The sequence below is a fragment of the Prionailurus bengalensis genome, chromosome A3 (assembly GCF_016509475.1).
Source record: "Prionailurus bengalensis isolate Pbe53 chromosome A3, Fcat_Pben_1.1_paternal_pri, whole genome shotgun sequence".
In the NCBI taxonomy this organism is placed as follows: domain Eukaryota; kingdom Metazoa; phylum Chordata; class Mammalia; order Carnivora; family Felidae; genus Prionailurus; species Prionailurus bengalensis.
This window is the reverse complement of record NC_057354.1, coordinates 25,585,996-25,598,767: the sequence shown is the minus strand read 5'-3', so window position 1 is coordinate 25,598,767 and position 12,772 is coordinate 25,585,996. Positions and strand designations below refer to the sequence as shown.

Here is a 12,772-nt window from a genome sequence, read left to right as displayed (position 1 = left end):
GCAAAATGGAGATTATGCTCCCCACTTGTTACCATTTCTTGCTGGGATGAAACGGATCATAAACCTAGAGTATTGGGCACAGCCTTCAGCACACAGTGGTAGCTGAGTCACTACCATCCCCAGCCAAGGGTCTGGAGACACCCAGGCCAAAGGGTCTGGAGACACCAATGAATAAGACCCAGCACCAGGAAGAGAGACCAGTGCATATCCAAGATGATACAAGGGCTGACACCCCTTCCCAAGACAGATAGCAACCTGAGAAGCAGATGGATAGGAATGGTAAACCCAGCGGCTGGGAGTACGCAGAGATTTTAAGCACTATGGTTAGTTGCTTTGGGAGTCTTTCCTGAGTTCTGTTTTTCCTCTCATCTAACACCAAAAATTAACCAGGCACCTACTATGTGTTGGCAGGGTGAGTACTTCAGACTCCTGTTCTCAGAGAATCATTACAACTCTATCATCATCCTCATTATATAGTAAGAAAACTAAAGTTCAGAGATGGGAAGTGATTGTCTAAGTTCACATGGATCCAGGACTCAAACATAACCTGGTTGCAACCTAAAGAAAGCTCTCTGTATTGGGGCTGAGATTTCTCAGAGAGGCAACTCTATGGCCACCCCCTCTCAATTCTGGGCCAGGTGGAGATGGCCGGATCAGGAAACTCAAACCCAGTTGTCAGGACTCTCCACCTAGGTACACAGGGCCCCGGACCCTCAGATTTCTAGATCCTTTCTGGACCCGGGTCTGTGAGCCCAGCCTGTCTACCCAGGTCTCCAAACCACCCTTGTGCTCCGAACTCGGGGCCTTACCCCTCCCCTCCACCTTGGTTGTGTCCCAGGGACTTCCTCCTCCTTGCCTAGGAGCTTCCCAGGCCTCAATCCCCTTTCTCCATCCTTTGCTCCCCTGGGGCTCCTCTTATGCTTCATGTCCAAGCAACCCCTGACATCTCTATGCCTCCACACAGAACTCCCCACCCACCTGTCCTTGGTGCTCCCCAACCCCCTCCACCTGCGCCTTCCGGAGGAGGCCTCCGACTCCCAAAACCCCTCCGACCTTGGTGCTCAGGTGTCCTCGTTCCCTCTGTCCCCTCAGACACCCTCCTTGCCCCCAGACAGAAATCTTCCAACTCTATGTCCTCCGTACGCTGCCAGCCCCCGCGACCTCTGCGCCCTCGGCGGCCCCACAGACACCGCGACCCCGTGCCCTCGGTGCCCCCGGTGCCCCTGCGCCCACCTTTGATGCTGATGCCCAGCCCGCCGGCGTCGGCCTTGCGCACCGTCACGCGGCGCCGCTGGAGCAGCAGCGCCTCGGGCAGTTGCGGGGGCGCCGCGCCGGGCTCGGCGGCGCCGTTGAGCTGCGCGGGCTCCGGCTCCCGTGGGGCGCCGGGCTCCGGGCCGACCTCGCCGTCGGCGGGGCTCACGGTCAGCGCGTCCTCCGCCAGACTGAGCAGCACCCGCTGCCACCTCTCGGCGCCAGCCCCCGGGCCAGCCGCGGCGCGCAGTTCCAGCAGCCCGGTGCGCGGGGAGCGCCTGCCTGACGCCATCTTCGCCTCCGAGCTCCCGGGCCGCCGAGCTCGCCTAGCCCCGCAGTGCCCGGCCCGCTCCGACCGAGCGCCTAGGGCAGAGGGCAGCGGGGGCCCGGCTGGGCCAGCCGCCACCCTACCCCCGGCCGCTGGGGGTGGAGCCTCGGGGGCGGGGCTGGTCAGGGGGTGTGGCTATCGGCGAGGGGCGGGGCCGCAGGCATGCTGGCTGGAGGACTGGGGCTGCACCCTGCCTCTAAAGGATGCAGTGTGGGACTACTTCGGGGTTGCGGTCGTAAGGGTGCAGGTGTGGTAGGGGTCAATAGGTAAGGAGAGAAGCAGTTGAGTGGGGAGATGGGCGGGGCTATACGGGGGCGGTGCTTCGTGTCCGGAGCAGGATCCCGCCGCGGAGACTCTGAGCTGGGCAAGGACGTCGAGGCAGGACTGTAGCTCTCCGACGTGGATGAGAACCATGGATCCTGGTGCGAGGCTTTGGCCGTCGGGGCAGAGCTATGTATGGCGGAGAGGTGCTTTCCAGGGACACGGCTTGCGTTTAAGAGGCAGGCATCGAGCCCTCAGGGACTTCTCAGTTGTGGTTTGGTAGGAGCTGGTTTCCCAGTTGGGGCTTTGGTCTGTGGGCGTGGCTTGTCTGGGGCGTGGCTTCCAAAGCTGACAGGTCCCGCCCACCGGGATGAGCAAGCTGCAGTCTCTGCTTAGGTCTTGGGAAGGTGGTGGACAGGGTCCACACGTCGAAATTGGGAGTTTAAGAGATTAACCCCTTGTTCTGTTAAGAGTCGAATAGGGTTGGGGCGCCTGGGTGGCTCAGTTGGTTGGGCGACCGACTTCGGTTCAGGTCATGATCTCACTGTCTGTGAGTTCAAGCCCCGCGTCGGGCTCTGTGCTGACAGCTCAGAGCCTGGAGCCTATTTCAGATTCTGTGTCTTCCCCTCTCTCTACCCCTCCCCTGCTCACGCTCTGTGTCTCTCTGTCTCTCAATAATAAATGTTAAAAAAAAAAAGTCGAATAGAGAAAAGCCTGAAGTCCCACACTGAGAGACCTGGTTGGAGGAGAACCCAGAATTCCTGATGTGAGGAAACAGGGCTGGAAGGTGGGGCTCTGGGTTTGGACATCGCTCTGTTAGCTCCATGTCAACCTTGATCTCGTCACTTCACTTCTCTGGGCTTCAGTGTCCTTATCTTTGAAATGGGGGGTCCCAATAATCCCTCCCTCATGGAGTTTGTGTCAGGATTAAATCAATGCGAAAATGCATTGTAAACTGTGGCTTCTGCGCAATCAATATGGCAGTTTTTATTTACTGAATGCTTTACCATTGGCCAGGCCTATCCGAGCATGTTCCTGTGTTATCCCAACATCACAGCAGCCTCGCGGAGTAGCTACAGTCAAGGACACTCCCATTACACAGAAGGGAAAACTTGGATTTAGAAGGTCTAACTGGCCCCCCGTCACACATTTGTGAGTAGGGCAGAGCTGGGACTCAAACCTTGACTTGTTGACACCAGAGACTAGGCCGTGAACCACTGCCAAACAGCTGCCAAATACAGAGGTGAAGTGGGATCATTACCAGAAAAATCCCCCCTCCCAAATCACACACCTCACCCAGCCTTCATATCTGCCCCTCATCTCCAGCTTTCACTCCTAGCAGGGACGTGTTGGGCAATAAATCCTTAGGGCCACATCATTATATAGACTCTCTGCACCTTCAGGTAGATACGATCAAGGGAAAAAGGAAACTCACAAGAAAACAGGTACATACACAAGTTGTCCACAGAAAACTTATGTTTGCAAATAACTATAGACCAACCCAACTGTCCCAACCATAAGGGAATGGCTCCATACCACTGAAAACCCACTGAGGCCACATACATAATACATATGTATTATATATACACGTACATATAATACATAGATGTCATTTATTCAGCTTCCTGTACATTGGCATATGAGCTAGCTGATTTATAGACTTTGTTATTTAAATCTCACACATCCTGCACAGCCATGTATATTATTCCCATTTTATAGATGAGGAAATTGAGACACAGCACTAATAAGAACAGACATCAATTCCAACTTGACTCTGTCTGGTTTCCAAACCCATTCACTCCCACAGCCACATAGCAGCAAAGAACAAGCTTACAATTCATTCAACAATACTTATTGAATACCCCCTATATGCTAGACATAGTGCTAGGTATACAAGCACTAAGTTACAACAAGATAGCTGTAAACAGGTAGTTGTTAACAAGATAGACAGGGGCTCACCTCACAGGACACACAGCCCACTGAGAGGCAGGATCCCAAGGTGGTGAAGAACTTTTCCATTTTCTATCTCTATGGTCCTAAATAACTTGTTTAACCCCCTTAGCTTTCCATTTCATAATCTGTAAAATGATAATATTAAAATTACTATCCTTGGGATTATTATAAGGGATAAATAAATAATGCCAGCAAACCGCTTAGCACAATTCCTGTACATTGTAAGCATTCAAAAAATGAGTTATAATTATCTTAGAAAACAGGCATCAAATAGCTTTAATTTAGAGTGATAAGTATCAAAACAGAAAGACACACAACTAGGGTCACCGGGTGGCGCAATTGGTTAAACAGCCAACTTTCGATTTCCACACGGGTCATGAACTCACTGTTCCTGAGTTTGAGCCCTTCATCAGGCTTGGCACTAATGGTGCAGTGCCTGCTTGGGATTCTCTCTCTCTCTCTCTCTCTCTCTTTCTGCCCCTCCTCTGCTCTTTGTCGCTCTTTCTCAAAGATACATAAACTTTAAAATTTTCTTTTAAAAAAGAAAAGACACAACTAACACACACACACACACACACACACACAGGGTCTGACATATGTATGATATTCAATAAATATGAAAAACAAACAAAGTGAGAGGAAGAAAGGATGGGAGGAAGAAAGAAGGAAATGTTATGCACTGATATTTTTTTAAGTTTATTTTTTTTTAGCAATCTCTGCACCCAATGTGGGGCTTAAACTCACAACCCCGAGATCAAGAGTCACATGCTCCTCCAACTGAGCCAGCCAAGTGCCCCTACGCATCGCTATTTTAAAAGTATGACTTTTAGGGGCACCTGGGTGGCTCAGTCGGTTAAGCATCTGACTCTTGATTTCAGCTCAGGTCATGATCTCAATGGTTCATGGGTTCAAGCCCTATGTGGGGCTCTGCACTGATAGCTCAGAGTCTGCTTGGGATCTTCTCTCTCCCTCTCTCTCTGCCCCTCCCCTGCTCATGCTCTCTCTCTCTCAAAATAAATTAAAAAAAAATTTTTTTAAGTATGACTTTTATGCTCTAAAGATGATGAAACCACCTGAGAAAATTAGGGACACTTACAAAAGTAAGTTACTGACAAAAGTAAACACTTATGATAAATGAGAACTACATCCTACTTGGCCTTTGGAAGCTTCACTCAGAAGGTAGGGAGGGAGAGGAGGAGGGATCAAGCAGGAGGCAAGAGACCAGACTCCTCTCCCAGGACCAAAGCCTGGAGCCAGATCCTTAAAAGTCCCCCCACGTATTGCCCTGCTTAAAAAAGACTTAATGAGCCCCAGACAAACTTGGTGAGAAAGAGCCCTAAAACAGAATTCCTCCCCTAGGGGACTATTTTCAATGGTTATAATGGAAAGGGAGGAAGAAGGGTGAATGTGTACAGAATAAAAGGAGGCTAGCAGAGAAGGAAGAGAATGTAGAGCCAGAAAAAAAGAGTGATGTATGCATGTGTATATGTACATGTGTATGTGTGTGTGTATATACATGAGTATGTGCATGGGTGTTTTATGTGCATATGTGTGAGTGTGTGTGTGTGTGCGTGTGTCTGTGTCTGTGTCTGTGTCTGTGATCACAAAGTATGGGCAATGCCGATCAGCTGTGACCCAGTCAGCCTGCCCCCAGGAACCCTGTACCAATTCCCTGGAGGAATACCACTGTGGTCAGCTGATGTCTCTCTGCTGCTGTGGCTCAGAAATTGTCCTTCCAAACACACACACACACACACACACACACACACACACACACACACACACAAGCCTGGCTCCCCACCAAACCCCAGGGCAGAGCTCCCAGAGGAAACCAGTTCAGCCCCAAGGGATGAGAGGAGAAAGGGCAAAGGAAAGAGGAAGGGGAGTTGCCCAGTTTACTAGTTTCAAGTTACCACTGAAGGCCCTTCAGGCTCAACCCCTTGGACCTAGAGTCTGGGGTCCTAGTCAAGTAGAGAGGTCTCTATGCACGGGCTCCAAGGCAGGAAGCAGACCCAATGATGGCAGCAATAATGCAAGTTTACATGACCCACTGCTTAATGTAACTACTTTCCATAGATCATCTCCTTCAATCTTCAAGACAACCTAGGAAGTAGGTCCTGTTGTTATCCCCATTAGGCAGATGAGGAAACAGACTCAGGAACATAAAGTGATAAGCTCAATCAGTCTGGCCCCAGGGTTCACTGTGACACCATACTGGACCCCAGGATAGGTTTGGAGCTTACTGGAGGTTGAAAAGCTTCCAATGTCTAAGAGTCCATGGTGCCCCGTGGGATAGAAACCAAACCAAGTGCTTCCCTTATAATCTACAACGCAGCCTTCTAAGACAGGCATTATCATCTCCATTTTGCAGAGGGAAAAACCAAGGCTCAGAGAGGGAACAGGATTTGTCCAAAGTCATACAGCTAAATAAACAGCAGAACCTGAATATGAACCAAGTTATTTCTAATTCCAAAGCTTTGGCCCTTTCTACTGAGCTACCTAGGATCCTAGTCAAAGTCAGATGCACAGAATGTAGGCATGTGGAACTTAGGGCAAATGTATGTTAGCATCTTCGAGTCTTGGTGATTAGAAGGAGGATCCATCTGGGGTGCCTTGGTGGCTCAGTTGGTTAAGTGTCCAACTTCGGCTCAGGTCATGATCTCACAATTCATGAGTTCGAGTCCCGCATCAGACTCTGGCTGACAGCTCAGTGCCTGGAGCCTGCTTCAGATTCTGTGTCTCCCCCTCTTTCTCTCTTTTTCTCTCTTTCTCTCTGCCCCTCCCCTGCTTGCTCACTGTCTCTCTAAAAAATAAACATTAAAGAAAAAATTTTTTTTTTAATTTTTTTTTCAACGTTTATTTATTTTTGGGACAGAGAGAGACAGAGCATGAACGGGGGAGGGGCAGAGAGAGAGGGAGACACAGAATCGGAAACAGGCTCCAGGCTCTGAGCCATCAGCCCAGAGCCTGATGCGGGGCTCGAACTCACGGACCGCGAGATCAGTGACCTGGCTGAAGTCGGACGCTTAACCGACTGCGCCACCCAGGCGCCCCAAAGAAAAATTTTTAAATAAATAAATAAACATTAAAAAAAAAAGGAGGACCCATCAGATGTCACCAACTCCAATTCCCCCACCCTACCCTAAGCAAGAAGCCCCTTTAGAGTATCCCTGAGAGCTCTGCCTCAAGCCTGAGCTTGGATGCCTCCAGTAATGGGGACCTCACCTCTCCACAAGGCAGCCCATTCCAGGTAAGAGGCCACACCCACCACCCATGCCAAGGTAGGGAGAGGGAACTCACACACTTTTTAATCTTCCTGTCTCAGTGCAGGAGACTCCGTCTGCCTCCTTAAAATGCTTGTTCAAATTAAAGCTGAGAAAAAATGTAATTCTCCCACAACCATCCTGTTCATTTTCTTCATGGCACTCATAACAATTTGTACTCCATGCTTCACGTGTTTGTTTACCGGACTATCACCTGTCTCCTCACTAGACTGGACACCCAGTGAGGGCAGGAACTCTATCTACCTGGTTTATTGCTATAATCCCAGCACCTAGCATAGTGCCTGGCACTATAAATATCTCCTAAGTAAATGAATGAATTAGTGAGTGAATGAATGAACGGTTGGTGAGGGAGAGGAAAAGAAGCTTAGGTCCCTGCAAGATAGAGAGATGGTCTTCCAGGCTGAAGTCTGGGAGAAGAGCTGAATTCAGCACCTCATGTCTTTAGGCAGGACCCAGTGATCTGCCACTGTTAGGGCAGGCACTGCACTGCCCACCATTAAACCCCCAGAACAAGACCTGTAAAGAGTAAAAGTCCAGTAATGTTTGATGAATGAATGATACAGCAGAACAGCGTTCTGGTTTCTACTTAAAAGAATGCCATCCACAGCTGGAATTCTTTCTTTCTTATTTTAGTTTAATTTTTTTAATGTTTTTTTTTTTAATTTTTTTTCAACGTTTTTATTTATTTTTGGGACAGAGAGAGACAGAGCATGAACGGGGGAGGGGCAGAGAGAGAGGGAGACACAGAATCGGAAACAGGCTCCAGGCTCTGAGCCATCAGCCCAGAGCCCGACGCGGGGCTCGAACTCACGGACCGCGAGATCAGTGACCTGGCTGAAGTCGGACGCTCAACCGACTGCGCCACCCAGGCGCCCCTTAATGTTTATTTTTGAGAGAGAGAGAGAGAACGGGGAGGGGCAGAGAGAGAGGGAGACACAGAATCTGAAGCAGGCCCCAGGCTCTCAGCTGTCAGCACAGAGCCCAACGCAGGGCTTGAATTCACAGACAGCAAGATCATGACTTGAGCTAAAGTTGGATGCTTAACCGACTGATCCACCCAGGCGCCCCTCTGCTTTTTTTTTTTAAGTTTACTTATTTTTAAGAGAGAGAGCGCCCACTCAAGCAGAGGAGGGGCAGAGAGAGAGAATCCCAAGCAAGCTCCACACTCAGCACAGAGCCCATGCAGGGTTCAACGTGGGGCTTCATCTCACAACTGCGAGATCATGACCTCAGCCGAAATCAAGAGTCAATAGCTTAATGGACTGAGGCAACCATGCACCCTGGAAAATCACATACTTTCTAATAAAACAAACACTTCCTGGGCCTCCTCCCTCAATCTGACATCAATTCATTTATTTATTCATTCAAAAATATTTACTCAGTCCCAACTCTGAGGCAGGTGCTATGCTATGTATTGGGGATAGACCATGGACAAGATATGTACAGTCCTAGGGCACCTGGCTGACTCAGTCAGTACAGTATGTGATTCTTAATCTCAGGGTCATGAATTCAAGTCCCACACTGGGTGTGGAGTCTACTTAAAAATAAATAGGGGTGTTTGGGTGGCTCAGTCACATGAGTATCCAACTCTTGATTTCAGCTCACGTCATGATCCCAGGGTTGTGGGATCGAGACCTACCTGAGAGTCTCTCCCTCTCTTTCTCTCTTTCTCTGCCCCTCTTCCCCACTCATTCTAAATAAATAAATAAGATGTATACAGTCTTGCCCTAGTGGAATACATGGTCTAATGGGGGAGTCTTTCTTAAACAAACAAACGAAATAAATAAAATAATTATCAAACTGATGTGTGCCTGAAGAAAACAAATAAACAGAGGACAATAATAGAGGATAACAAGAGGCAAGACGACCTTCTGGAAGGTAGTCAGAGAAGGAGGTATATTCAATCTGAAACCTAAAAATTGACAAGGGACCAATTATGCCTGGAGGAAAGGGTCCATGCAAAGGTCTTCAGGTAGGAAAGACCTTGGCTTCGTTGGATGGCTCTAGCTTAAAACCAAGCGAGAAGGTGCGGAGAGGTCACAGGAGCCAAACAATGCAGATCCTCTGAGACAAGGAAATACACCAAGATTTTATTCCAAGCTAGAGGATACTGGAGGGTTTCAGTGGAGAACTAACACGGTTGGTTTGATAGGATTACATTTAATTTTCTTAAGTATTAAAAATATTGAGGGGCGCCTAGGTGGCTCAGTCAGTTAAGTGTCTGACTTCGGCTTAGGTCACCATCTTGTGGTTTGTGGGTTCAAGCCCCGCTCGGGCTCTCTTCTGTCAGTGCAGAGCTGGCTTCAGATCTTCTGTCCCTCTCTCTCCCTGCCCCTCCCCCACTCGCACTTTCTCTCTCAAAAATAATAAACATTAAATAAATAAATAAATAAATAAATTTAAAATAATTAAAACATCTTGCTAATGTACAAAGAATAGGAAGAAAATAATCATGCACCCAGCATGCAGTTTAAAGAATAGAACATGATCATAAATAAATATGTGCATATATACATACATACTAAAATAAAGAACAGAACACGATCAATTCATCTGAGGCCTCTGACCCCCCACCCTGATCACATTCCCCCTTCCCACATCCAGTGACTACCACTAATGAATTCTGTTATACTCATGTCCTTGTATTTTATTGCAGTGGTAATGTGTATGTATGAATCTTAAACAAGCTATTGTTTATATTTGCTATTTTTTAAACATCTTACAAATGGACTCTTCTCTTTCTACTATTGGAAGTTATATTCTCTCATTGTATTAAGTCTATTGTTTCTATGACTCTTTCCCAAATTATTTGTTGCATTTATCTAGCATTTTGGTGCTCATTTTTTCCCCCTTAAACCCACAAATTAGATATCATCATTGCCTTACACAGTGAACATTCTTTCAGAGTTACCTACGTGTTTTCTCTGCTTTTTGCTCTTTCTTACATCTCAGAACTTTCTTCTGGGATTATTTTCCTTCTCTCTGAATTATATCCTTTAGAATTTTCCACAGTGAAAGAGGGCAGACTAATGGTAAAGTTTCTTTTTGTCTCTCTCTCCCTTTTTAGATTTAAAGAATTTTATTTTCTTTCTCCAGATAGGAAGGATACAAGTTAGAAATTTTACCAAAGTTTGACAATAATCCTTGGGGCTCCTGGGTAGCTCAGTCAGCTAAGTGTCTGACTTCAGCTCAGGTCATGATCTCATGGGTCGTGGGTTCAAGCCCTGCATCAGACTCTGTGCTGACAGGTCAGAGCCTGGAGCCTGCCTCAGATTCTGTCTCCCTCTCTCTCTGGCCCTCCCCCACTCGTGCTCTATCTCTCTCTCACAAGAATACATAAACATTTAAAAATTAAAAAAAAAAAAAACCAACAGTAATCCTTGATTCTTCAAAACAGGCACAGGTCTCTAGACAGTCCTCAAGTTACACAAAAGCCTCGTGAGACTGATTCAACAAGAACCATTAATTCCCCTTTCTCAAGAAAGCACAGGGTCAATGGTTTTCAAGAAGCCTGTATTCCAGCTCCATAGTTGAGAAACTCCTGGTACAAGACAGACCAGGCAGATCAGGCTGCAGTCAATGTACCTACTGCCCTGTGGCTCACAGTGCTCCCCACCAGCCCTTTACCACTCCCGGTCCACTCAAAGTCTGCTTTCTGCCAACAGTAAATCATACAGATGAAGAGACCCAAGGCTGTAGATGTCTACCTGGGTTCTCTTTGAGGCCCAGCAGCGATGCCTTCCTCCAAAATCCATACTGTATCCTTTGATCCCACTAACCACACACAGTAGCAAACCGGGATTCCCAGACCAGCTGACACTGGATGAGGCACAGCCCAAAGGGGAGAAGAAAGGAAAGCGCCAAAGACACGAAAATCTCTGCTTTTCTTTATCTGAAAGTGTTTTTATTTTATGCTGTTCTTGAAAAATAGTCTCACTGAGCGGGAATTCTCGGTTGGCAGATTTTCCCTCTGCATGTTCCCTCAGCCCTGTCTTCTCTGTCTTCCATTGAAGCCATTGACAGGTTTGCTGTCAGTCAAATACTCCTTCCTTTGGTAGATAATCTGTCTTTTGGTCTTTCTTTCAAAAATCTATAATCTGGGGTGTCTGTGTGGTTCAGTTGATTAAGCATCCTATTTTGGCTCAGGTCATGATCTCACAGCTCATGGGTATGAGCCCTGAGTCAGGCTCTGTGCTGACAGCTCAGAGCCTGGAGCCTGCTTCAGAGCCTGTGTCTCCCTCTCTCTCTGCCCCTCCCTCACTCACACTTTGTCTCTCTCTCTCTGTCTCAAAAATATATAAACATTAAAAACAAAAAAATAAAATAAAACAACAAAAAAGACTATAACCTAAGTCTAATCATGAGAAAAACATCAGACAAATCCTAATAGAGTGACATTCTACAAAATACACAACTAGTTCTCAAAACTGTCAAGGTCATCAAAAATAAGGAAAGTCTGAGAAACTGCCACACCCAAGAGGAGTCTAAAGAGACATGACAACTAAATGTAATGTAGTATCCTGGAGGATGATGGAACAGAAAAAGACATTAGGCAAAAACTAAGGAAATGTGAAAAAAGTATGAACTTTAGATACTAATAATGTATCAACATTGGTTAATTGTGACAAATGTACCATAATAATATAAGATATTGTTAATAAGGAAAACTTGACGTGAAATGTATGGGAACTCTCTGTAATATTCTCATTATTTTTGGTAAACTTAAAACTGTTTTAATCATTAAAAGTTTGGGGGCCCCTGGCTGGCTCAGCCAGTAGAGCAGGCAACTCTTGATCTCAGGGCTGTGAGTTCCAGCCCCACCTTGGGCATAGAGATTACAGTAAAACCTTGGATGTCAAATGACTTCTTCCGTGTGTGTTCCACAAGATGAGCAATCACTTCTAATAAATTTTAACCTGACAAACGATGTCTTGCAATACGAGTTGTACCTGTGTGATGTCAAATGTCACATGATCATAACTGAGCCAATGGTTCTTCTCTCTCTCTCTCTCTCTCTCTCTCTCTCTCTCTCTCTCTCGATGTAGGATTGTGGGTGATCATCAATGCTATGTCACATTTCCCAGAAATCCTCAAAAGGAAGCAAAAGCAAGTGTCATTGGATAAGTTCCTTTTTAAAGTTGCACAAAAAGAAAAAGAATCCGTTGAGCCAACAGACAGCAGTGATTCTGTCAGTGGTAGTGAAAGTCGTCCTACACAGTAAGCCTCCTCTCTCATCTCCTTCACACCAGCTACAAAGTTTTTCAAAGGTAAGTGCAGGTTAATTTGTTTATTTTTCTTTACAGTTTGTATTTTCTTTATTATTTTGTATTATATTATAGTATAATATAGGTAATCATTTTTATATGAATATTTTGGGGTTGTGAAATGAATCATCTGAGTTTCCATTATTTCTTATGCGGAAATTCGGTTGATATAAAATTGCTTTGGATTACAAGCATGTTTCTGGAACAAATTATGCTCGCAAACCAAGGTTTTATTGTACTTAAATTTAAAAAAAGGAAAAAAGAGGGGTGCCTGGGTTGTTTGGTTGGTTAAATGTCTAACTTTTGGTTTTGGCTCAGGTCATGATCTCACGGTTCATGGATTCAAGCCCGACATCGGGCTCCAAGCTGACAGTGCTCTCTCTCTCTCTCTCTCTCATTCTGGCTCTTGCTCTCTCTCTCTCTGCCCCTCC

The 12,772-nt window shown here is 46.5% G+C and overlaps 1 protein-coding gene across 1 annotated transcript in view; it reads right to left on the bottom strand.

The window, feature by feature from the left end:
• The window catches only part of SNTA1 (syntrophin alpha 1), a 28,536-nt gene extending 26,423 nt beyond the window's left edge, over nucleotides 1-2,113 (bottom strand). The window contains exon 1 of the mRNA XM_043602577.1: nucleotides 1,234-2,113. Within this exon, the coding sequence (XP_043458512.1) occupies nucleotides 1,234-1,543 (310 nt within the window). The 5' untranslated portion in view covers nucleotides 1,544-2,113. The remainder of the gene's footprint in view (nucleotides 1-1,233) is intronic.
• Between the last annotated feature and the right edge of the window lie 10,659 nt (nucleotides 2,114-12,772).